This window comes from Equus przewalskii, chromosome 30 (genome assembly GCF_037783145.1).
Source record: "Equus przewalskii isolate Varuska chromosome 30, EquPr2, whole genome shotgun sequence".
Lineage (NCBI taxonomy): Eukaryota > Metazoa > Chordata > Mammalia > Perissodactyla > Equidae > Equus > Equus przewalskii.
This window is the reverse complement of record NC_091860.1, coordinates 4,799,213-4,822,497: the sequence shown is the minus strand read 5'-3', so window position 1 is coordinate 4,822,497 and position 23,285 is coordinate 4,799,213. Positions and strand designations below refer to the sequence as shown.

The following is a 23,285-nucleotide window of genomic DNA, read 5'->3' as shown; positions in this document are numbered from 1 at the left end:
AGTTGGTCCTCATCACTCATACTGGACCAGAGGAGGCCAGAAAGAGGTGTTGACTTCTTCCTATTTACTCCGGGAGATAGGCCATGTCGGGACCCTTGACAGGAGCGTTTAGGAAGGACTTTGCCAGTGGACAGCCACCTTCAAAGAGGGAGCAACAGGAAGAGCTCAGGTCCGCCTCTAACTGTGTGCTGCAAAAGGCTTCCACTCAGTCTCCTGTCTAGCGGAGGAAAAATCCGCTTCACATTTTCAGTTGGATGTTCTCAGCCTGAAAATGTGTGCCTTTTGTTCTTTCAAATTTGTCTGCATCTGCATAAAACACAAGTTCATTTTCAGAGCAGCGTGGAGGGGGACTGTGCACAATTCCAGTTATTGTATAGAAAAGCTGTGTGCCTAACTTTTTATTCAGCAAGAAAATAACATATGCAAGATGTGAGTGTGGGAGTTTCTGTAGCTCAGACTGGTGCTGTCTTGTCTCTCTCTTGAGAAACAATGGGCGTTTATTTGGGATTGCTTAGATTTAGTTACACTACTGTATCTTTCATGTCAAATGGCTCTCAACTGCTAAGTGGGTGAAAAGTGAGTTGATTTCTTGAATATTTTAAATAGTTGCATAGGTTCTGATTTTACTTACAGTGGAAACATTTCAAAGTTATTATGTTAACATTATTCTGGTAAGCTAATATGAAGTCAAAAACATTAAATATTTTGATGTAGATCATGACACAAATACTTCCAGTCTTGAGCTAACTTCTGTGTTTATTTTAAAAATCACTTCTCTTCCAACACTACTGAACCGTGCGCTCAAAAACGGTTAAGACTGGGGCCAGCCTGGTGGCAGTTTGTATGCTCTACTTTGGTGGCCCAGGGTTCATGGGTTTGGATCATTAAGCCATGCTGCGGTGGCATCCCACACACAAAATAGAGGAAGATTAGCACAGATGTTAGCTCAGTGACAATCTTCCACACCAAAAGAAAAAAAAAAGGTTAAGATGGTAAATTTTAATTTGTTTATTTTGCCACAATTTTTAAAAAACCACTTCTAGATCTTCAAAATTTGGAAGCATTCATTTAATGAAGAAGTACTTTTTTTTTTTGAAAGATTGGCAACTGAGCTAACATCTGTTGCCAATATTCTTTTTTTTCCTTCTTCTTCTTCTCCCCAAAGCCCCTGGTACATAGTTGTAGGTCCTTCTGGTTGTGCAAAAGAAGTATTTTTAATAGCTGTTTACTTCAGTTTGAGAGACCATGTGGGTTTGTTTTCACATAAAGTCAGTAATCATGAAGGCTTAATTTAAAATAAACACTTCTGAGGCCAGCCCACGGCTGAGTGGTTAAGTTCGTGTGCTCCACTTTGGTGGCCCTGGGTTTCGCAGGTTTGGATCCTGGGCATGGACACGGCCCTGCTCATCAAGCCATGCGGAGGCGGTGTCCCACAAAGCACAACCAGGACCTGCAACTAGAATATACAACTATGTACTGGGGGACTTTGGGGAGAAGAAGAAAAAAAGATTGGCAACAGGTGTTAGCTTAGGTGCCATCTTTAACAAAAAAGAGCTTCAGATGTTTTATATATATATATATACATACAAATATATAGAGAATATTATATATAATTATATATAATTACTGTATATATTCTATATATACAAATATGTATAATATATATTTTGAACTCAGAGAAACATTTTACTTAAAAATATGGAATGCTTCACAAATTTGCATGTCATCCTTGCACAGATTAACATGTCATGTTAATCTTCTCTGTGTCATCCCGATCTTTAGCATATGTGCTGCCCAAGTGAGAACCAATGTTATAACTCTAGAAAAGATTGCTCAGCATCACAGAATTACAGAGCAACAAGGCACCTAAGAGTCACCTTGAGGTTTTCAAATGACCATTCTTGGATCTACAAATGAGCAAGCTGAATTCTAGGGTTAGAGCAAGAACCTGGGACCAACATCCAAAGCCATCTTCAAAGGCGAGCCGCTCGCCGACAGAACAAAGCTGAGCCCTGAAAAGTCAAACATGATCTAGAAAACTTGTGTCGAAAAACAGTGGTTCTCCTGCCCCACTTCACCTCTTTCCTACTCTCCAGAACATCCACGTTCTTTATTTTTCATCCTCGAATCTCTGCTACTTCTCAATTATTCACGTTGAAGCATTATCTGTGGCCTTGTCACTACAGAAGGATTGAGCACTCTTTCACCATCGACACACAGACACACCCCCAATCCCTCTTGCTCTCAGTAAGGTCGCATCACGATTAATAATCCATGTTTACTATGACAATGAAATATGCCAATCGCACCTGAGCTATGTAATAGACTATGGCGACTTTTCCTTTCTTATTACAGGATTCTTTTTTTTGAATCAGTGACTTTTTTCTTAGTGTTCTATGTACTAGTCATTTAGTCAACCCCAAACTCCTTGGTTATATAAACCTCGTCTCAAAATCTTCAGACACATCAGTTCCTCTGTCTGTTTTGTCTTGGAAACATCTCTCTGGTGGCCTCTGATGGCCCGGCTCCCATCTGGACTGGTGGCTCTTTATGTGGTCCCCTTGGTGACTCCCCTCTTTTGTTGGAGCCTTCTTTTGTATGTCCCACTTCTTTAGTTTAATCCCTGATCTTGGTTGAGCAACAGCTTCCCAATAACGTGTGCATAAGAAGTAAAGTTTTTGAGAACTTGCATGTCTGGAAACCTTTTTATTTTACCTACTTTTACACCAATTGAGGTTGGAGATAATTTTCCCTCTGAATTTTGAAGGTATTGATCCATTTTCTTCTTTTTTCTAGTGTTGTTTGATTCATTCAGATTCTCAATCCTTTGTGCAAAATCTGTTTCTGGTCTTCTTTGTACTGAAATTTCAGTGATGTACCTTCGTGTGGGTCTATTTTTATCCATTGTGCTGGGCGTTGGAAACTGACGGCCTTGTTAAATTTTCCTGAATTATTTCATTGGTGATTTCCTCTGCTTTCTATGGGATGCTTATTATTCAGATCTGAGGCCGTTTGCTCCAGTCTTCTAATTACTTTTTCTTTCCTATTTTCCAGGGTTTTTTTTGGTACCACTTTGTTGGCAATTTCTTCATCATCTAACCCTTCTATTGAGTTTTTATTTTCAAGACTTTTTTTTGTTTTCTGATCTTTCTTACGGCCCCTTGTTTTCAGTGGAGACAAAGTTTTTTACTATCTCAAAAGCTGAGGATATTTGTGGTAGTTCTTTAAAACGTTTTCTCCTTCCTTCATGGTCCCACTTCCCTCTGTATTATCATTTTGCTTTTTTTCTGTTTGTTTATTTTGATCCTTTTATCTTAAAGGCTTTCCTCAAATGCCTGGTGACCCTTGGCTGTCTACACATATTCAAGATGGGGACACGAAGAAGCCGACTTGAAGCAGAAGGTTGATCTGAGTAGGACTTGTTGACTGTGGCACTTCTGTAACCATACTGCTTCCATGGGCACACCCATCAGCTGTCAAGTTTTTCAGGGAAGAATCTTCTAATCTCCTGGCTGGAGAGCATAAGCCTGGCTGCCAGCATTCAGGTAGCCAAGTAAGGGGACAAGAGCCGAGGTTCTAAATATTCTGGTTATAGACTTTGATATTACCCTCTGCATCAGTCAGGGTCCAAAGGATTAACTACAAATGGGTACAAAGAACTTTAAAGAATACTTGAGGACAAAGAGAGTACACAACGAAGGAAGAAATGTGGCAGGGGTCCCCTCCCGATGTCTGGGATTCAGATCTTGTTGGCAAATGTGTGGTTGCAGCCCACTGGATGGCAGAGAAGTTTGCTAGGTTTCCCGGGCCAGAGCTGGGCACAGTTGCTGGGCAAGCAGGAGGCATCCCTCTGTGGCAGTCAAGGTGAGGTTGGCAAGCAGGGAACCATGGCTGGGACTGGGAAGGAGACACCTCACTGGGGTACAAGTGGGCCAAGGCTGGCAGAGCCCTTCAGAGTGCAGGTGGGCAGGAAATGCGCCCCTCTGTGAAGCTGGTGGGCAGGCTCACAGGGGGAGTGAGGACTTTGGGAGCCCACTTGCTGGTCAAAGAAGTGGCCACAGAGCACACTTAAAAGATAATAACCAAATAATAAAAAATTTAAAAAAGGAGTAAAACACACAACTCACTGGTCACCACTAGAAGACAGTAGTGAAGCAACTCATTATTTGAAACTTGCAAATAAAGGGAAAGAATCACGCATTTATCATTTTTCCTATAGAACTACACCACTAGGTAACCAAATAGTAGACGAGGACAAGTTTCTCTACTGCAGCTAACAAATGAAGGAATGACAGAACTAGAAAATCGGCATTCAGTAACCCCTAATAAAGTGATGGATCTAGGCACTGATTATCAGTGCTGGCTAATAAGCCAAAAAGAGACAACCAGACATGATGTGCCACCTGATGGAAGAATATCACCACTATGACGTAATACTGCCTCTCACCAACAAAACAAAACTCTGAATCTGATTAAGTCTGTGGATCCCAAACAAATTTAAAGAAAGTACAAAGGACAGAAGAATATGTTAAATAATATCAAAAGGACACAATCAGCAAAATCTGGGAAATTCAACAGGACAAATAACCTGTTTTCTTCATAAACTAACTGCAGGGAAAAAAATGAGAAAGAGATGAAAGGGGACTCTATTGCAATATATTAAATTTTTTTGTAAGGAGATTCACCCTGAGCTAACACCAGTTGCCAATCTTCCCTTTTTCCCCCTCCCCAAAGCCCCAGTTGTATACCCTAGTTTCAAGTTGTTCTAGTTCTTCTATTTGAGCCACCATCACCAGAGACGGGTGGTGTGGTTCCACAACCAGGAAGTGATCCCAGGCTGCTGGAGCGGCCAGTGCCGAACTTTAGCCACTAGGCACCAGGGCTGGCTTGCAATGTATGAATTTTAATTGGATTGTTTTTTTGCAAAGATCTTATTTTTCCTTTTTCTCCCCAAAGCCCCCTGGTACATAGTTGTGTATTTTCAGTTGTGGGTCCTTCTAGTTGTGGCATGTGGGATGCCACCTCAGCATGGCTTGACGCGTCGTGCCATGCCCGAGCCCAGGATTTGAACTGGTGAAACCCTGGGCTGCCGAAGCGGAGTACATGAACTCAACCACTCGGCCACAGGGCCAGCCTCTTTTAATTGGATCTTGATTCAAATAAAACTGTTCACCAAAATTAAAATTTTGCTTAGGAAATTAATTTTTTTGGTGTGATAATGGTATTTGGTGTGTGTTTTAAGGAGTGTGTATTTAAAAACGCGTAATGAAATATTTATGGATAAAAGCATAGGTCTGGAATTGCTTCAAAATAATACGGGGGGGGGGGGATAATGCATGAATGAGGTTATGGATGAAACAAGATTAGCCATGAGTTGTTAATTCTTGACAATTGTAAAAACTGAGTGATAGGAACTTGGAGGTTCATTATTTACTCTTTTATATATGATTAAAAATTTCCATTAATAAATAATTTTAAAAGATGAAAAGCCAATCACCACCAGAATTTAGGAATAGTCTTTCCTTTGTTTTTTCCAGCTAGCCCTGAATGACCATTAGGGAAGCCAAAGTAACATTTCTTATACTGGTTAATAAAACAATCAGGCTCAACTGAACCCAACTATGTAGACTAAAGTGACATGGGGACATTGAGAATTGACTTCCAGCTCTTAATTCTTCAGCCTACACATCTAACTAACACCTGCTGTCCAAAGAGTAGCCAATGTATTAGAAAAAAATACGAATATAATGACACATTGGTCGCTATTCTGTCAAGACAGAAGGCCACTTAGTCATATACATCAACCTAATGCTCCACTGAATAAGATTTAAGAAAGTCATTACATTTCAAAAAAATTTTCCTTTTTATTTAAACATAAAACACATTTACAGCATGCAGGTTAACTTAAAACTTAAAATTATATGGCGTCTTCCCAAACCAATTATCTTTGACTGTATCTTCAAGCACTGAAAATGCACCGACATGTTCCACAGGTAGACTCAGGCTCTTTCTATCACCTCATGTCAAACTGAGAGTTACGCACAGTAGTTTTCTTAAGTTAGGAAAATAACTTAATTGATCACCATGAATAAATATTACTCTTTTATTTCACTGAGTTTCTCTTCTGAACCATTTATCAATACCATTCAGAGGAACGTTAATATAGTCAGTCCAAAAAAAGACACTGCAAATTGAAGTAAGTGTCAACGTTCTAGATGATCAGAAATTTTCATTTATAAGAGTAAATGCTGTGTTTAATGACCTACCATAGCAAAAAGAGCAGTTCACAGAAAACAAATTTATGAAATTCTTTGTACACTTTTTGAAAGTTTGAAATTATAAATAGAAAAGAACCACCGAGATATTTTGAAAAACCTAACATTGTGTATTCTGAACCATTCATTGTTACACAGCACCAATACCCGTGATACATCTTACAAGAATGAATTACCATATTCAGACAAAAGAGAAAAAAAATTCTGCCTCATTTATGAATATTGCCAAAGAAGCAAGTTTTCATTTGAAAACAAAATACAAATGTCTGTGTGAATGCAGCCAAATATTTCTCCACTTAGAAAAGTGTCATAAACAGGCTGTAGCACTTTCCTTTTTAGTCAACTGCATTACTTCAATCTTGCTGCACCAAAGTTTCACCTCAGTTTATGGACTGTTTCTTTTGATCAATCTTAAAAGCAACACAATCATTTTAAAGGTTGCAGACTACAACAGCAAGGATTTTTGACTGTTAAAAAAATAAATAAATAAATTCATCTTTTAAATGAAAATTATTATAAAAGTGGAAATTACAATAGTTAAGGAAATAGAAAAATAAGCCAATTATGATCTGAGTCTTCTGACTATGGCTCCAAATTTAATACAAATATCTGTGTATAAAACTTCTTCAAAAAGTTAATTCTGCCAGCCAGATCCTAAGACAGAACTTTCTAAGTTTCAACCTTATATCCCCAATCTCCGCAAATTTCTGCTAAGACAGTTGCAGTCACCCCCCATTGATGAAGCAAATATTGAAATCTTTCCCTATTAGTTTTATATCTCCCTAAAATAAACTGTTGACTAAGTTTAATCATCTGAGGAAGAAGTGGCAAAAACAGATACACTTAGTACTAATTACAAAATTATGGGCTACAGCCAACAAAGTAATTTTGAGGATTATTAGTGACTTGCAAACCATTTACTATGTCTAGACTAAATGAGAAATAAATTATAGTGTATGACTTAGTGTAGCAGGTTAAAAACACCTCCGGGATTTCAGACCAAAATTTACCTGCATATTGATAAATTCACTATATATTTGTCCTGTTCTTCCACATTTTCTCAATTTCCATAGTCTATAATTCAACTAATATAGTACTAACAGTATAAAATCATGTTTAATCCCATAATATCTTAACTCATCTCACTATATTAAGATGACAAATTAGTATCTGTCCAATTCTCATATTAACTAGCAGGCTCACCAGAACGAAGCAGGGTATTTTCACTCCATCGAGCTATGTTGATTACAGGATTGGGAAGCAGAGAAACACAACTCCTTTTCCAAACTCTCTTTCTTAAACTGAGATTTGCTTTTGAAATTGTAAAACATTTCTATTCAAGAAAATACAGCAACAGGCATTTCATGAGATAACAATTAAGTAGCCTTGCTCAGTCTCGAAATGCCCACTTAGGCAGTTTTAAGGTTTCAGTGCTCAAACCGTAGTTTTCAGAAGCAAACTTCAGAGATGATGCAAGTAATTTTCACTTTGAAATCATTTCAAGGGATTTTAAAGTACAGTACTAACCTGATATATTTTGTGGGCATGTAGTGTTGTAAGTGGTAAATTTTAAGACATTTAATCTAAATGTTCCATTTTTTCTAAAATAAGGAAGACATTTTAATAAGAAAAACAAGAAGCTGTAGCAGCTAGGTAATTTAAACTGAGATTTTAAAAAACATACACACAAAGAACAAGTACAAAAAGCACAATCCTATACGATACAGTTAGCTTGGCACAGTGAAGACTAAATTTAAGACATGAAGACAAACTGTGTAATAAATAGGGCCACAGTTGTAAACTGTCATTTTCCCCTCCTAAGACGCCAAAATTGCACGCTAGTTGTGTTGGGAAGCAGCAGAGTTTACAAGAAGAGTGGGTAGGAAAGAGCTGTACAGGCCAGGGAGAATTTATACATTAAAAAAAAGTTATAATTCTACAATTCCCAGGGGGTAGAGGTTACAGTCACTGAATGACCCTGCTAGATAGTATGTCCTCTTCATACTTCAGTTACTTTCAACACCTGAAAATGAGAGAAAGCATAGACAGAAAATATTTTTACTTATAAAACAAAACGTGTTTGAGACAATCATGAAAAGAAGCAAAAAGGTAAATAAAGCAGACCAATAGTTTAAAAAACATTTTAGCCAACAGCTTTGACCACTTTCCCCCAAACTAAAAAGATGGCACCATTAAATGATTTGATTTCTTCTCTTTTTATTCATCTTGTAAGCAGAGCTGATTTTGAGCAGTACAATGTTTAAAAAGAGGTCAGCCCTGCATTTTTTACACTCCTCAAAAGAGTGACAAGTGAGCTGATGTATGAATTATATTTTTTTATAAAAGAAAAAGATGGTTAATAAAATGGAAGCCAGCAAACAGTGTCAGTGACATTCCTAAACCAAAGATCACTAACTAGCAATGTTACATACCTGGGAGCTCGGGGGTAGCAGGAAGGATAGAGGAGGAGAGGAGTGGAGGAACAGGGATAAACGAGAGGTACGTACGGTAGGCAAAGTGACAGTGAAACAATTTAGGCAGTTGTTACCTGGAGGCATGCTTGTATTAAACTGCCTAGTTACCTATGGGTTTAGAAAAACTCACCCTGTTCAAAGTATTATGCAAGGCAGAAGACCAGCCATGTAAAACTGGGTACTAAAGGTATCAGTATTATTAATACACTGTCATCTTTTCGAAAAAACGAACCATCAGTTTTGAAATGTTTTTCTTAATAATTAAAAAATAATTTAAAAATTTCTCTACAAAATATTTAATTTTTCAACAATTTATCACTTAAGTAGATCATACACGCCTCAATCGTGGTTTAAGAGTAATACAAGAGTTTAAAAAATTAAGAACCAACTATCCTTTGGATCAGTGATAAAGCAAACCTGTAAACAACTACACTTTTATAATGACTTCAAGTCTTGAAAACCTAGTCTAGCTATCTCCCTCATGTGCTAAACTGCTGTCATTACACTGGGATCAGCATTTTACTTTCAAGCTAAAACCTAGCTATATTTAACAAAGGCCATGGTCTATCCTCTTTGTAATCCAGATATGTGTTCAAAGTTTACATATGAGTTTTACTGAGAGAACAATATCCAAAAAGGATAAACTTTTATCTGTATCTATATTTATGCTCTGAAAATCTCCTTCTCCACCTTCCACGTCCAGAGGAAAAGCAACCTGCATCTAATGAACCTCACTCTGTACTAGCTAACGACTTGTGTATTTCTTTTGTATTGTAACTTCCGTATTTTTCAAGAATGACTTTCATTTAACTAATAAAAAGGACTCAAAAAGTTACTACTCCAAAGGGGGAAAAAGAGAGGCCATCTTTAACTGGCAGGAAAACTAGCTATTGTATGTCAACTGACCTGTCACAATATTAAGCACATACTACCTACCATGTCAGTCTTGTTAAAAATGTTTACACTAAGTTTCATGAATGCTTTCAACATACAGGGAATAGAGCAACAAGGCAACTACACATAGAAATACTCAAAACACATCCAGAAGGCACCATATGCTCAAGACAACTGGCCTAGTCTCTTCAGTAAGTCAATGTCATTACAAAGGGGGGCTACTCTAGATTTTCAAAAGTGACTTAAGGGATATAACCAAATGCAAACAGTGGTCCTGGATTGTACCCTGGTTGAGAGAAATCAGCTGTAAACGACTTAAAAAAAATTGGAGAAATCTGAATATGGATTGGTATTAGATAATATTAAAAGTATTTTATTAGGTGTGAAATTATTGTGGCTATGAAGAAAAAAATTATGTGTTAGAGATACATTAAATAGGTCATGAATCCATAATTTACTTTTACGCTAAAGAATTTTAAAAGCAGTCAAAATGAGAAATTAATTATAATTAATTAAATATAATTAATTATACTTAATTATTATATATAAATAAATATAATTAAATATATATATAACATATTAATTAAATATAAAAAAGTAACTTGCTCAAGTTCATAAAAGCAGAAAAGCCCAGACTCTTAGAACTCCACAGCCCATGCTCTTTGCACTATATCACTCTCTTAAATCCCACACTGTGTGGACAAAAAATATTTTAAATTGTTGGAAATGTGAATTCTCAAGACTACTACTTAATTCTCTACTCAAATTGAGAGCCAACATTATACAAAATGCAAAGTAAAAACAGATCAAAGTAAAAACAACAGTAAAATCAACTGGCTTTAGTATTTGTCAGAAACAACAGTTAACCATACCATAATTATCTAGTATTTTTAGTTTCCAATGCACCTACAAACACATCTGAGACTTCCTAAAAAAATTAAAATATGAGTTCCTGCCATATGATGAAACAATAGGCAGCTATTAACTAACCAATCATGTTGGAGAAGAAAATGTCCAGGCTATATTGCTCAGTTAACAAAGCAGGCTACAAAGGAGCACATGGAGTAGAATAGGGTAGTATGTTGCTGGAATATTTATAACAGTTTAAACTTTTTAATTTAGAAGTTATAATATGTAAAGAGTGCTCTAGAAAGATACACACAATATATTGGGTGGTATCTCTGGAGGATATTTATCTTCTACTTTGTGATATTCTTTATCTCCCTACAATGAACAGATATTACTTGTATAATTAAAAATAAATAAAAGAACTCATAAATCTGTTAGAAAAGTCACTCAGGACAGGCAAATGAAAAAGGACACAGAAATAACTCATAAAAAAAAAGGAAATATAAGTGGACCAATATATGAAAAAACTACCCAACTTCATTAATAAATCAATGAGATGCCTACTTTCACCCATTAGAAGCTTAAACACTATTAATACTTGGCGCTGGGAAAGACGCAACAAAATGCACTGTATCCAATTTGGTATAGTTTTTTTGGAGAGCAGTATGTTAACATGTATCAAGAGCCTTAAAAAATGTTCACATTTTCTTGTAATTCCACTTCTGGGAATTTTCTGGAAATAATCTAAAAAGCAAGGGGTATAAAAAGATGTTTCGCACTTCAAACTTCATATATGGAAATTTCAATTTTGGAAAAAACTAACTTACAAACCATGGTATACCCATTAGAAAACGAAGAGCTTTTAAAAATGATCCAATATTAGGTTAAAAACAATATAAACACAAATTTGAATATATAGGATGATCTGAACTATGAAAAAAAGATAAGAAATTGTGCCAAGTTACTTTCATAATTACGTGCATTACAAAAAAAAAAAAAAAAAAAAGAAAATCATGGGGCTTGCCCAGTGGTATAGTGGTTAAGTTCATGTGCTCCGCTTTGGTGGCCCAGGGGTCACAGGTTTGGATCCCAGGTGTGGACCTACACACCGCTCATCAAGCTATGCTGTGGCTGCATCACACATACAAAATAGAGGAAGACTGGTATAGATGTTAGCCCAGGGCCAATCTTCCTCAAGCAAAAAGATGAGGACTGGCAATAGGTGTTAGCTCAGGGCCAATCTTCCTCACCAAAAAAAAAAAGAAAGAAAGAAAAGAAAAGAAACAAAGGAAAAAAGAAAGAGACTCATTAACACTGATGTGAGAATCCAAAGAAGTGTTCAGCAAATAATGGCTAAACCTTTCCATTTATAGTTATGATCAAAAGTCAGACATAAACTACAAACCTGTGGCCAATGTGTGAGGCTTACACTTGTTTGCCTCCTCCACCTCGTACTGTCACTGGCTGGCTGTTCTGGACAAATGCGCCTCCTCCACGAATTGCACTTGGATGAGTTGGAGAAGCTGCTGGATGTTGCCCAGGACGAATAGGTTTAGCTAATATGAAAAATAAAAACTGACTTTAGAATAAATCTTAACACATGATTGTAATGACTTTTTAGGTCTCTCTCTTTTATTCACAACAAATTCCCAAACGTTTTGCTTTTCTTTGCCTTTGTGTTGCTCAGCAAATTCCTTTATCTTTTTCTTCTCAGTTACATCCTTTTTTCCAGGATCTATACAATCCTTAACCTCTTAAAAATCCTACTGTGTATCAATGATTACTCCAAAATATGAAATATTGCTGATGACTTATTTTCTTGCAATTCTCTCTTTGCTTTAATAACATTGCTCTATATAGTTTCTCCTACCCCTGACCATTCTTACTTATTTATCTTCTTGTCCTGTTACTGTGGTTATTCTTCAACTTCGTTCTTACCCTAACAACGCCACATGCTCTTTGGTAAGTTAGAAAATAAAAACAGACAAATACTACCACCACGACAACAGAAAATGAATCAGATCATGTTTTCAGGTAAATGAAAACACTCAAATTGAGCAAGGTTTAAAGATTTTAATGTGTTCTACTAACCAATTTGTGCAGAATGTCCTCTTCTGGCCATATTTTTTGACCTGACTGCTTCCTTTATACGATCTACTTCTTGCTGATAGCGTTTGCGATCACGAGATGCATTTTCTTTGGCTTCTTTTAGTGCTGACTCCAAAGCTTTCACTCTCTCAGCTGTAGCTCTAAGTCGCTTTTCCAACTTAGGAAGTTCACAGCGAAGATCTGCATTATCACGTACCAACTACAGGTACATGAAGAAAATAAGGATTCTGGCTTTAACAAGACGATTTGAGAAAGTATCAACACGTTATAATTTTTCTTTAGAAAAGTAAAACTATATTTATATCAATGTTTTCCATTTAGCTAATTTAATTTAGGCAGCAACATGCAAGGAATATATACATCCATATATGTCACACACATATATATTTCTCACAAAGATACAGTTTCATTAAAAAATTTTTTTGGTGGGGAGGAGATTGTTCTTTCCCTCTACTAGGCAACAACAAGTCATAACACAGTGTTATGTCTCTTCAGTAAGACACTAATCTAGTGGAAATGCATATACTTTTAGGTTTTAGACCCAGTAAGACCCACAGTAAACAAAAATTTAGCAAGCCCCTTAGTAAGTGTTGAAAGCAATAAAGTCTAAAATTTCTTTAACTTTACTGTAGTACAAGTATCAGGTTTACAATAACAAAGATATCAACTGAGTGCGCCATGGAATTTTTTAAATAAGTCAGTCATTTACCAAGCCATTATAAAAAATAAGCCAAAAAATCCATAATAAGCATTTCTTTCAAAAAAAAAATATGAACTGTCTCATGATATATTTCACCCTCAAGGCATTAAATGTAAAAAGACATTAAAAAATTGTATTTTAACTGCAAGACTTGTCTACAAGAGATTTTAAAATTACCATAAATAAATTAACAAAACTGACAGATCTGAAATCCTAGAAAGGAAATAGGAAAGAATACATGTTTTCATTGGCCTCTATGGATAAAAGGGTTGTTAAAAATATAATTTCCTGGGGCTGGCCCTGTGGCTAAGTTTGCATGCCCAGGGTTTCGCCGGTTTGGATCCTGGGCGTGGACACGGCACTGCTCATCAAGCTATGCTGAGGTGGTGCCCCACATACCACAACTTGAAGGACCTACAACTACAATATACAACTATGTACTGGGTGTTTTGGGGGAGAAAAAGAGGAAAAAAATACATACATATAATCTCCCTTAAAAATTGCTAGTGGTTTCTTTATATCATCGCTTGATAAAATAATGGAATGGGTAAAGGTATGAAAATTCCTTAGGACTCTGAAAGATTCAAATACTTGCCAGGACTCAATTTTTCATTCTTACAATGCTGTAGCTACCACAAAATATACTTTTTATTACCTGTTTGTGCACTTTAGTGAGTTGTTCAAGATTATTTTCAAGAAAGGAGATTTTTTGCTTTTGAGCAGCACTGCCTCCAGTGTCATCAGAATCAATTTCGGCACTCTAAGAAAAGAAGGTTTATGAATACTGCGAAAAATTTAATGACCAAAAAACCCTAAGCCTAACTACACATACATTATGACAATGTCCAATTAATTAAACAGAGAGAGCACCATTTATAGAAACACTCACCTCAGCATAGCTTTCTTACCTTTTTAACTCTGGTGGCCAGGTCCTGAACAAAGAGCTTCCGCAGGTTGTGTAAAGTCTGAAGTTCTTTTGCCTTGAATTAAGAGGTGCAGTATTTTTTAAAATTCAGACTTCAAATTTAGTATAACCAAGGGGAAAAAACCCATTCAATATTCCCCAATCCTATTTAGTTTCAAGTTTTCTTACCACTGTCTCCTCCAAACCCTTCAAGTCTTGTCTTGCTTGTTCTCGTCTATCTTGCATAACCCTAAAGAGTAGAATATACATACATTTTCAACTTTGAGTCCATAAAATTCTAGTTTTATTTAGCACAAGAATTGAATCAAATATTTTTTATCTGAAAGGATCAAGTCTTAAATTCAAATAAACGAAAGCTATTTATTTTTTACTACGTGTACCCATGTTGTGTCTTTCAAAGAAATTTTTATGTGCCTTATAATCTCCTTCTAAATCTATAGTTTATTAGGAAAAAACTTCTCCTCGTATAGAAATGGAAGAGAGAAAATCTGGCAGAATTCAAAGAATATGGATTGGTTCTTATTTATATTTTAGAATATGCCACATATGGCATGCTGCTATTTATCCAAAATAATTCTGGTTAACTGGGAATTAGAGATTATAAATTATTGCAAACTCAAACATTTTACACATTTTACATTAAAATTATTCTAAACAAAATTATGGGTGAGATTCAGCAGAATCTTCATAAATCAATTATGACTTGGTCCTGATGGTGAGTCCATCCTAACAATAGCAGTTCATTTATAAATTAGCTCTCATAAATTCAAGGTATGTGAAAAATTAAAATCATGAGTTTTCTAACTACTCAGAGTCTAGAAAACTGTGTATTCACTATACTTAGTAAATCGGAAAAAGTAAATGGTAAAAGCCTCTGTTCAAAAGGCAAGGCTAAAACAATAATGTTCTTTTATTCAAGATCAAATTTAACAAAAATTCAGTTTTTGTGGCAGATCCTGAAATCTTCTAAATTACTCAACGTCATGTTTTAAGTTTATTTTTATGCAGGATCTTGAACTAATACGGTGGCACAGAGAGAGAAACAAGAAGTAGGTTGACAAGCAGGAATGTGAATCTTGACGAGCACTGGAATAGAAGAGCTTGCTTTCACTGAAGTACGAGAATATATGCAGGATTTTAGGCATACATCAAACCAACTCAGAGGGCTTAAGAAAAACACTCTTTAACCTATACAAAGTGAAAAATGTATCCACTGGATAGATCTGATAGCAATACCTGCAGTCTTCTAATTTAATTTTTAATTTTAAACTTGAATTAAAACATTCACTCACGTAAGTTCATGTAATTTTCTGCTCTTTTCCTGATCTGTAGTTTTCAACTTCTCATGTTCTACTTTCAGACGTTCCTGCTCTAACATCATTTTCTGAGTTTGGCTGACAAAAGAAAAAAAAAAAACAATGTAATACCAACATCATCACTTTCTGAAAGTTGTCTGTCAAAATTTTTCAAACTCTTAAATTCTAAATCTCACCATTCAAATACCCCAGGCGTCCTCTGTTATCCTGTCCTACAGAGGGAGCGATGAGGAGGACCTGGCTACTTTCAGCCATACAATACTTTGATATTTTGGTTTGAAACCATGGTTTTCTTCTTCTATAGCTTTCATCTCCCTGATTCCTTGTCCCTAAATCCATCGGGTATTAACTTTAAGACCCGTGTCACAAACTTTGTCATCATTTTTTATTAGGCTCCTCTGCTTCCTAATCAAATCACGATTTAGTTGCAGACTTCCAATTTCTATAAATTTTATGCTACATGCATACGACATGGAAGAGGAGAAAATGTCATCTAGATAAACTAAGACGACAATCTCTACTTAAAAAAAATTTTTTTTAACTCACAATTTCCAATAAAGTTTTTCTCAGTTAAGAATATTTTTAAAAAGGAATTTAAGAAAATGATTTGGAGGAGACTGTGGTGTCTACATGCAATAATAGTTGAAGACGGGGATTTTTTTTCCCTTTACTGATTGGTTAACATCAAAGACCTAAGAAAAATTTTCAAAAATTCCACTTGGAACTTAGATGTTATACTCATAAATGAAAAGGTTCTCTATTTTTTAAGTAAAAATAATTATAATTTCACTGAAAAATGCAGGTTTCCAATAGGACATATTATCTATCAATAGCTTATTTCCTCTTGTCTAAAGAGTCAATCTTTTTGAGTTCATTTCTAATATCTTAGAGGAAAAGAAAAGTATACTTACTCTTGAAGATCAGTAATAAGTTTTTCTTTCGCCTCAATTTCATCTCTCAAACTACTGATTTGTTTTTGATGAGTTTCTCTGTGGCTTTGGATCTGCTGTTCAACGGCTTGCTAAAAGTATGAGGGGGAAAAGGATGTTACGTCAGACTAATAAAGATTAGTAAGGATGGATTAAAGCCATTAGAAGCCAATGTTATATCAAACTTGCCTTAACTTCATTTGCAGTCTGAACCTTATTTAAGTGCTCCTTTTCCATTTCATGGACCTTCTCTGTTGGTGTAGGGAAAGAAAACAGAAGAGATGAAATAAACCTTAAAATTCTTCATATAAACCAAGAGGCAAATGCATTTTATATGAGGGCTATGTTTCTTAGCAGTACTTGACTTTAAATTATCCACAAGCCACATAGTAAAAATCTTGTTCTCCAAGCTCAATGACATGTTGACTAGTATACTTAATTTGTGTTGATATTAGGGTTTCCTTTATTTTCCTAGCCTAACCTCAGAATAGAGGCATTAGGGAATGGTAGGGAAATGAGATTGCTTCCTAAAAGTCCCCTATGTCAAGATTTATATAGATCTGTGTGTCTATGTATGTATATACACCACTTCATAACTTTATGGGAAATTCCCAAATTGGCCACTTCCACATTCAAACAATTTCAAAAATATTTCAAAGCCACAATAAGGGCATATTATTTGTTTACTATTGCAAGCTATCCATATTCCTACTATCTTATACCAGTGTGAATGTCAGTTTACTACAGTTATACATAAAGAATGAAATAATGTAGATGAGACTCATAAATAATTAGAAGCTAATACCTTGTGCTCGAAGCTGGACTAGTTCTTCACTGAGGGAATCAACAGATTCCTCCAGCTGTCTCTTCTTTTGCTCCACATTTTGAAGGTATTCAGTCAATGACTTGATTTTGGCTTCATGCTTTTGGGAAAAACGTACTGAGTTGAAGGGGAAAAAAATCTCACGCACACAGTTTGTTGTTAAGACTATTTGAAAGTAAGCAAGTTTTATCAATAGAGCTAAACACATAATACATTTAAAGGAGAAGATATTTAAACCTAAAACGTTCAGGGGCCAGATTTTGCAATGAAAAAGAATTTTATCAATGAAATAGTCAGCTGTATAGTTTTTAACACTTCCAAAAATAAGGCACTGAAGGCTAAAATGAGATATTCTTACTGTTATCTCCATCTGATGTTACCCTCTTCCCTCCTACAATTCCTGTCTTGGTTAATGACCTCATCTACTCACAGTTGCTAAAGCCAGAAAACTGGCTCTGCAGTTCTCTCCACCAGAGAATTCTTCCAGAGTCTTCAACAGTCACATATTTCTAGTAAACTTCTATACTTAACAAGTACATGTTAGCAAATATAATCCTGTTAAATCATTAATGTTATTATACTGCAGCTAGACTAGGAAAAACTGATCAAATTAACCTCGTTAGTCATTAACTCAAACTATGGAAGTTCATTTGCCTTAAAACTCTTACTACAATAAAATTTACATGCAGCTGTTCAAAAAAGTGAAGAAACCTTGTTCTGCAACACATACTTGAGAGATGCGAAGCTGGCAGGCTGCTAACTCCTTTTCATTTTCTTCCATCTTTTTGTTGCTCTCAGTCTGTGTGCTTTCTAACTGTTTGCAGCGTTTTACCATTGTTTTTACTTCTGACTTCATTTTGCTAATGTAGAGCCTTGCAACAGTGAACTCTTCATCTATCATGCCAGTTCCCTCGGGCTGCTGTAAAAAAAAGTGAAATAAAAAAATTCAAGATTGGGGTTGGCCTGGTGGCATAGTGGTTAAGTTCGTGCAGCCCACTTCAGTGGCCTGGGGTTCGCAGGTTTGGATCCTAGGCGCAGACTTACCTACCACTTATCAAGCCATTCAGTGGCAGCATCCCATACACAAAACAGAGGAAGACTGGCACAGATGTTAGCTTGGTGACCATCTTCCTCACCAAAAAAAAAGTAATAAATCATAGTAATAATTCAAGAGAAAAATGTTCAGTGTGTGTTTACCCAATTAAGACTCTAAAATCTTATAACAAAATTAAATACATACTCAATATTCATAGGAAGTCTGGAATTTTTTACTAAACATTGTTTTTAATAAAGGGCAAGTAAAATAGACCTTAATTTTTACCTTCCTTCCTTTCTAGAAGTTAACACACACCTACAAGGAAAGGCAAAAGAACGTAAACCTAAAAAAAAGGATCTCCTTTTCATAGGCCTTCTTCAGTAAGTTCATTGTTAATCATGTGTAAGTCTAGTTTAAAACTAAACATGGGGCCAGCCCCGTGGCCGAGTGGTTAAGTTCGCGCGCTCCGCTGCAGGCGGCCCAGTGTTTTGTTGGTTCGAATCCTGGGCGCGGACATGGTGCTGCTCATCAAACCATGCTGAGGTGGCGTCCCACATGCCACAACTAGAAGGACCCCCAACAAAGAATATACAACTATGTACCGGGGGGCTTTGGGGAGAAAAAGGACAAAAATAAAATCTTTAAAAAAAAAAAAAGAAAATATTAAAAAAAAAACTAAACAAATAATGATGTTTTAGGTGTCAGGGAAAGAATGACTTTGAAGCCCATCAAGGAGAACTGTGATCACTGTACATTCCTAACTTTTGGGTTTCATTATAAAATTCCAGTATAAGAATCACTGTCAAAATTAAGCGGAGTTTGAGAAGGAGGAAATAAAACTGTTTGCAGATGACATGATTGTTAAAAAAAACTCCTGGAACTAATAATCCATTATAGTCACACTGCAGGATACCAGGTTAACACACAAAAGTCAACCACTTTCTTATATATCAGCTCGAACAAGTGGAATTTGAAATTAAAAAGACAGTGACAATTATATTAATGCCAAAAAGAAAAAAACGTACTTAGATATAAATGTAAGAGATACGTATAAGATTTATATAAAGAAACATTAAAACACTGATGAAAGAAATCCATGAAAAACTAAATAAATGGAGATATTTCATATTCATGGATAGGAAGACTCAATATTGGTAACGCGTCAGTTCTTCCCAACTTGATCTATAGATTTAATATAATCTCAATCAAAATCCCAGCAAGTTATTTTGGGAATATAGACAATTCTAAAGTTTATACAGGAAGGCAAAAGACCCTGAAGAGCCAACACAGTACTGAAGAAGAGCAAAGTTGGCAGACTGACACAACCCAACTTCAAAACTTATTATAAAGCTACAATAATCAAGATGGTATAGTATTGGCAGAAGAAAAGACAAAAAGGTCACTGGAACAGAATAGAGTGCCCAGAAATAGAAACACACAGATACAATCAATTTATCTCTGACAAAGTGGCAAAAGCAATTCAATGGAGAAAGAATAGTCTTTTAAACAAATTGTGCTGGAACAACTGGCCATCCACATGTAGAACAATGAATCCTGAGACTTTATACCTTTCAGAAAAATTAACTCCAAATGGATCATAGACCTAAATATAAATGAAAACTAAAAACTTCATAGAAGATAACCGGAGACAATCTAGATGACCTTGGTTTTGGAGATGAGTTTTTAGATACACCAAAAACACACTCCATGAAAGAAAAAATGGATACATTGGACTTGGGTTAAAATTAAAAACTTCTGCTCTGCAAGAGACACTGTACATATCTATTAGAATGGCTCAATCCAGGAAACTGATGACACCAAATACTGGTGAGGATGTGAAGTAACAGGAACTCTCATTCAGTGCTGATGGGAATGCAAAATGCTACAGCCACTTTGGAAGACAGTTTCTTATAAAGTTAATATAGTCTTAACATAGAATCTAACAACGATGCTTCTACATATTTTTACCCAATTGAATTGAAAATTTATGTTCACAGAAAAGCCTGCACATGAATGTATGTAATTGTCAAAACTCAGAAAGAACCAAGACATCCTTCAATAGGTGAATGGATAAACAAAGTGGTACATCCATCCAATGGAATATTATTCAGTGATTTAAAAGAACCTTAAATGCATATTTGCTAAGTGAAAGAAGTCAGTCTGAAAAGGCTATATACTATATTATTTCAACTTTATAACATTTTGGAAAAGGCAAAACTGCAGAAACAGTAAATGATCAGTGGTTGCTAAGGGTTCAGGGGAGAGGGATGAACAGATAAAGCACAAAGGCTTCATTAGGGCAGTGGAAGTACTCTATGTACTGGTGGATCTATATTACGCATTTGTCAAATCCACAGAACTGTACAACACAAAGAATGAACTGTAATGAAAAAACACAAAACAATTTAAGTGGAGCTCAAGCAGTGCTTACTGATGATCTAACAGGAAAAGAATTATGTGAAAACAACCAAAATATTGAGGAATCCATAGATTTATTTTTTTAAAAAAAGAAACTATTTGCAAGGCTGACTTGTTTTCAAAATGTTATAATGGTGTACTGAAAAAAGCAGTCTAGGAGTCAGGGAACCTACTCTGCCACTAAACATAAGCCATTTCTGCACTCTTTATTTTCTCCATCTTCACCACGTTTTCACTTAAGATTATTTGAACATGAAACGGAAAGATTTTTCTAAAAAGAACTTGCAAATCTACAAAGCAAATTTTGACCACCACTTTTCTAGTGTTCAGTGATACGAAGTAAATCTACTTTTCCACCCAGAAAATTCCTATATGGCTCTAACATCTCACATGACTTCACCATAAACAGGGACAGGGCAGACTGTTCCTACTGATGGTTAAGAGGTCACCCAGTACTTAACAATAATAGCTTTACTTTGTTTCAACAAAGAGCCAACAGTAAGAAATGACAATATTTGGAGAATGGTTACAAGAATCCTTGCCTCCATCAACAAACAGCAGCTCTGAATAACAACTGACAGAAGGAATGTGCACTCCATATTGAAAATTTTTATTTCATTTCTAGTTCCTGATAAACCGGGCTTCTTAGGAGGCTCTCACTATAAACCCAAGTATAAGTTTGTTCTCTTTGTTACTATAATTAGGCTTTAATCAAAAAGGTAAGGTCCAAATACCTACTGCAACATACAAATCTTTCATGTTACGTGCATGTTTTTGCAGTTGAGAGTGTTAGCTTGCTTTGTTGGTGTAAGTTTTAAAATCTACCAGGTCCTTAAAATTTTTTACCATGTGCCTAGGGGCTGATACTAGTGCCTAATACTGCCTATAACCAGTATTAGTATCCCGGAAAAGATTATTAGAAAAAAATCACAGATAAAATAAGGGTGGCAAAATTTTGATAACTGCTTCCTCTGAGGTGTCATGATACTATTCCCTCTAATGCCATATATTTGAATTTTTTCATAATAAAATTTTAAAAAAGAATTAATTAGCAGCACTCATCTTTTGTCTTTTTAAACATTTAAAGCAACTACAGGCCAATTCATTTATGAGTTTACCCACAGAACTAATCTTCACTGTTGTTTCAATTACATACTTTTATGTATGGAAATTTATTAACATAGTTTCTAACTGTAAAATCTTTACGCAGTAAAGAACGAAACATGGGGTCCAAATAAATGCTACTTACTATGTCTATTGAGTACCCCTTATTCTCCTCTTTCTCTCATCTAGTTAAAATGAAGTTAATACTATCTACTACACATGATTATTGTGATGATGAGATAATGGGTATGAAAAGGACTTTGTAAAAAATAAACAGTAAACAAAAGTATGAGTTATGTACACGTCATAATATTTGGGGTATTATATTTACCTTTACATCATTATTTCCTACAGCAATTCCTATTTCTGCAAGGTCTTTTAGTAAAGATGCCATCATCTCTGCTGCTCGTTTTTTCTGGTGGTTGGTCATTTCCTTAAGTTTCTGAAGCTCAGCATCTATACTTGCTAAAGTTGCCTAATAGAACCAAAAACAAAAGGTACAGTTAAATCTATTAAATGAACAAATTAAATATTGACAGGTATTTCAAGTTTTCATCTAGAAGTCGCAAAACCATTATTTTCTGCTTTCATTTTCTCAAACTTCTACTGAGTTCTGGGATAGCTCCCAGCTCAAACTTTAAAAAGTATTTTAGACTTGACAGACTATGTTAAGTAGCCGTATCGTACTCTATTAAGAGCGGGTAGTTTTTATTATTTCCCTAATCTTTGAGATTGGGTAATACTTTCTGTCTAGAAATGGGTAACTTCCAAATTAATCAGATGTGATTTTTGCTTATTACCAGAGTATGGGTTATTTTTGGAAACTGAATCTGAACAAATTAATGTTAGAATAAAACTGACAGTTTTCTAGATGGTTGGCATGTTTTATCTACTTTCTGTATACTTCAGTAATTTTTCAATGATGAATGCTTGTACTAAAGCCTTAAGAAGGAAAACAAAACTATATCCTACTGATTTTTGATTCAGTTCATCACTAAGCAATTCATATTCCTTAGTTTTGTCTTCAACTTCCTGAGACTTCTGATCATAATTGACAGCAAGTTCCTCTAAGGCTTGTAAAACTTCTTTCACTTCTTCTTTGGAGGCATCATTTTCTGCCTGCAGGCGATTCAGCTCAGCTTGCATATTATCTTGATCCCTTCTAGTAGATGCCAGAAGCTACACGAAAAGAGTAAAACACCCATTTTTGCCAAAAGTATACAGGTTTCAAAAAGTCTAATTGCTTTACCATTTGCTAAACACAAAGGGAATTAAATGCGGACGCCAGTAAGTGTGGTTAACATTAATTCAACAGATTCACTGAATGCCTACTATGTACAGGCACTGCGGGAGACAAAGGAAATCAAGTAACGCCTTTGCCTTTGAGGAATCGAACAGAAGACAGACAGGTACATAAACAAATTACAAGATGG

The 23,285-nt window shown here is 35.6% G+C and overlaps 1 protein-coding gene and 1 pseudogene across 2 annotated transcripts in view; both read right to left on the bottom strand.

Moving 5' to 3' along the window:
• Positions 1-1,692: 1,692 nt before the first annotated feature.
• On the bottom strand, positions 1,693-1,806 carry LOC139080572 (U6 spliceosomal RNA; annotated as a pseudogene).
• Positions 1,807-5,839: 4,033 nt separating this feature from the next.
• KIF5B (kinesin family member 5B) overlaps positions 5,840-23,285 on the bottom strand; it is a 43,334-nt gene continuing 25,888 nt past the window's right edge. The window contains exons 14-26 of one of the 2 annotated variants that reach the window (XM_070601731.1): positions 22,825-23,031; positions 22,184-22,327; positions 18,025-18,213; positions 17,277-17,394; positions 16,657-16,722; positions 16,454-16,559; positions 15,519-15,620; positions 14,395-14,455; positions 14,210-14,281; positions 13,957-14,061; positions 12,584-12,800; positions 11,898-12,048; positions 5,840-8,298 (exon numbers count right to left, since the gene is read on the bottom strand). In XM_070601731.1, coding sequence (XP_070457832.1) covers positions 11,918-12,048; positions 12,584-12,800; positions 13,957-14,061; positions 14,210-14,281; positions 14,395-14,455; positions 15,519-15,620; positions 16,454-16,559; positions 16,657-16,722; positions 17,277-17,394; positions 18,025-18,213; positions 22,184-22,327; positions 22,825-23,031 — 1,518 coding nt within the window. In that variant the 3' untranslated portion in view covers positions 5,840-8,298; positions 11,898-11,917. Of the gene's footprint in view, positions 8,299-11,897; positions 12,049-12,583; positions 12,801-13,956; positions 14,062-14,209; positions 14,282-14,394; positions 14,456-15,518; positions 15,621-16,453; positions 16,564-16,656; positions 16,723-17,276; positions 17,395-18,024; positions 18,214-22,183; positions 22,328-22,824; positions 23,032-23,285 lie in introns of both variants that reach the window. The other variant, XM_070601732.1, reaches the window with a different exon arrangement.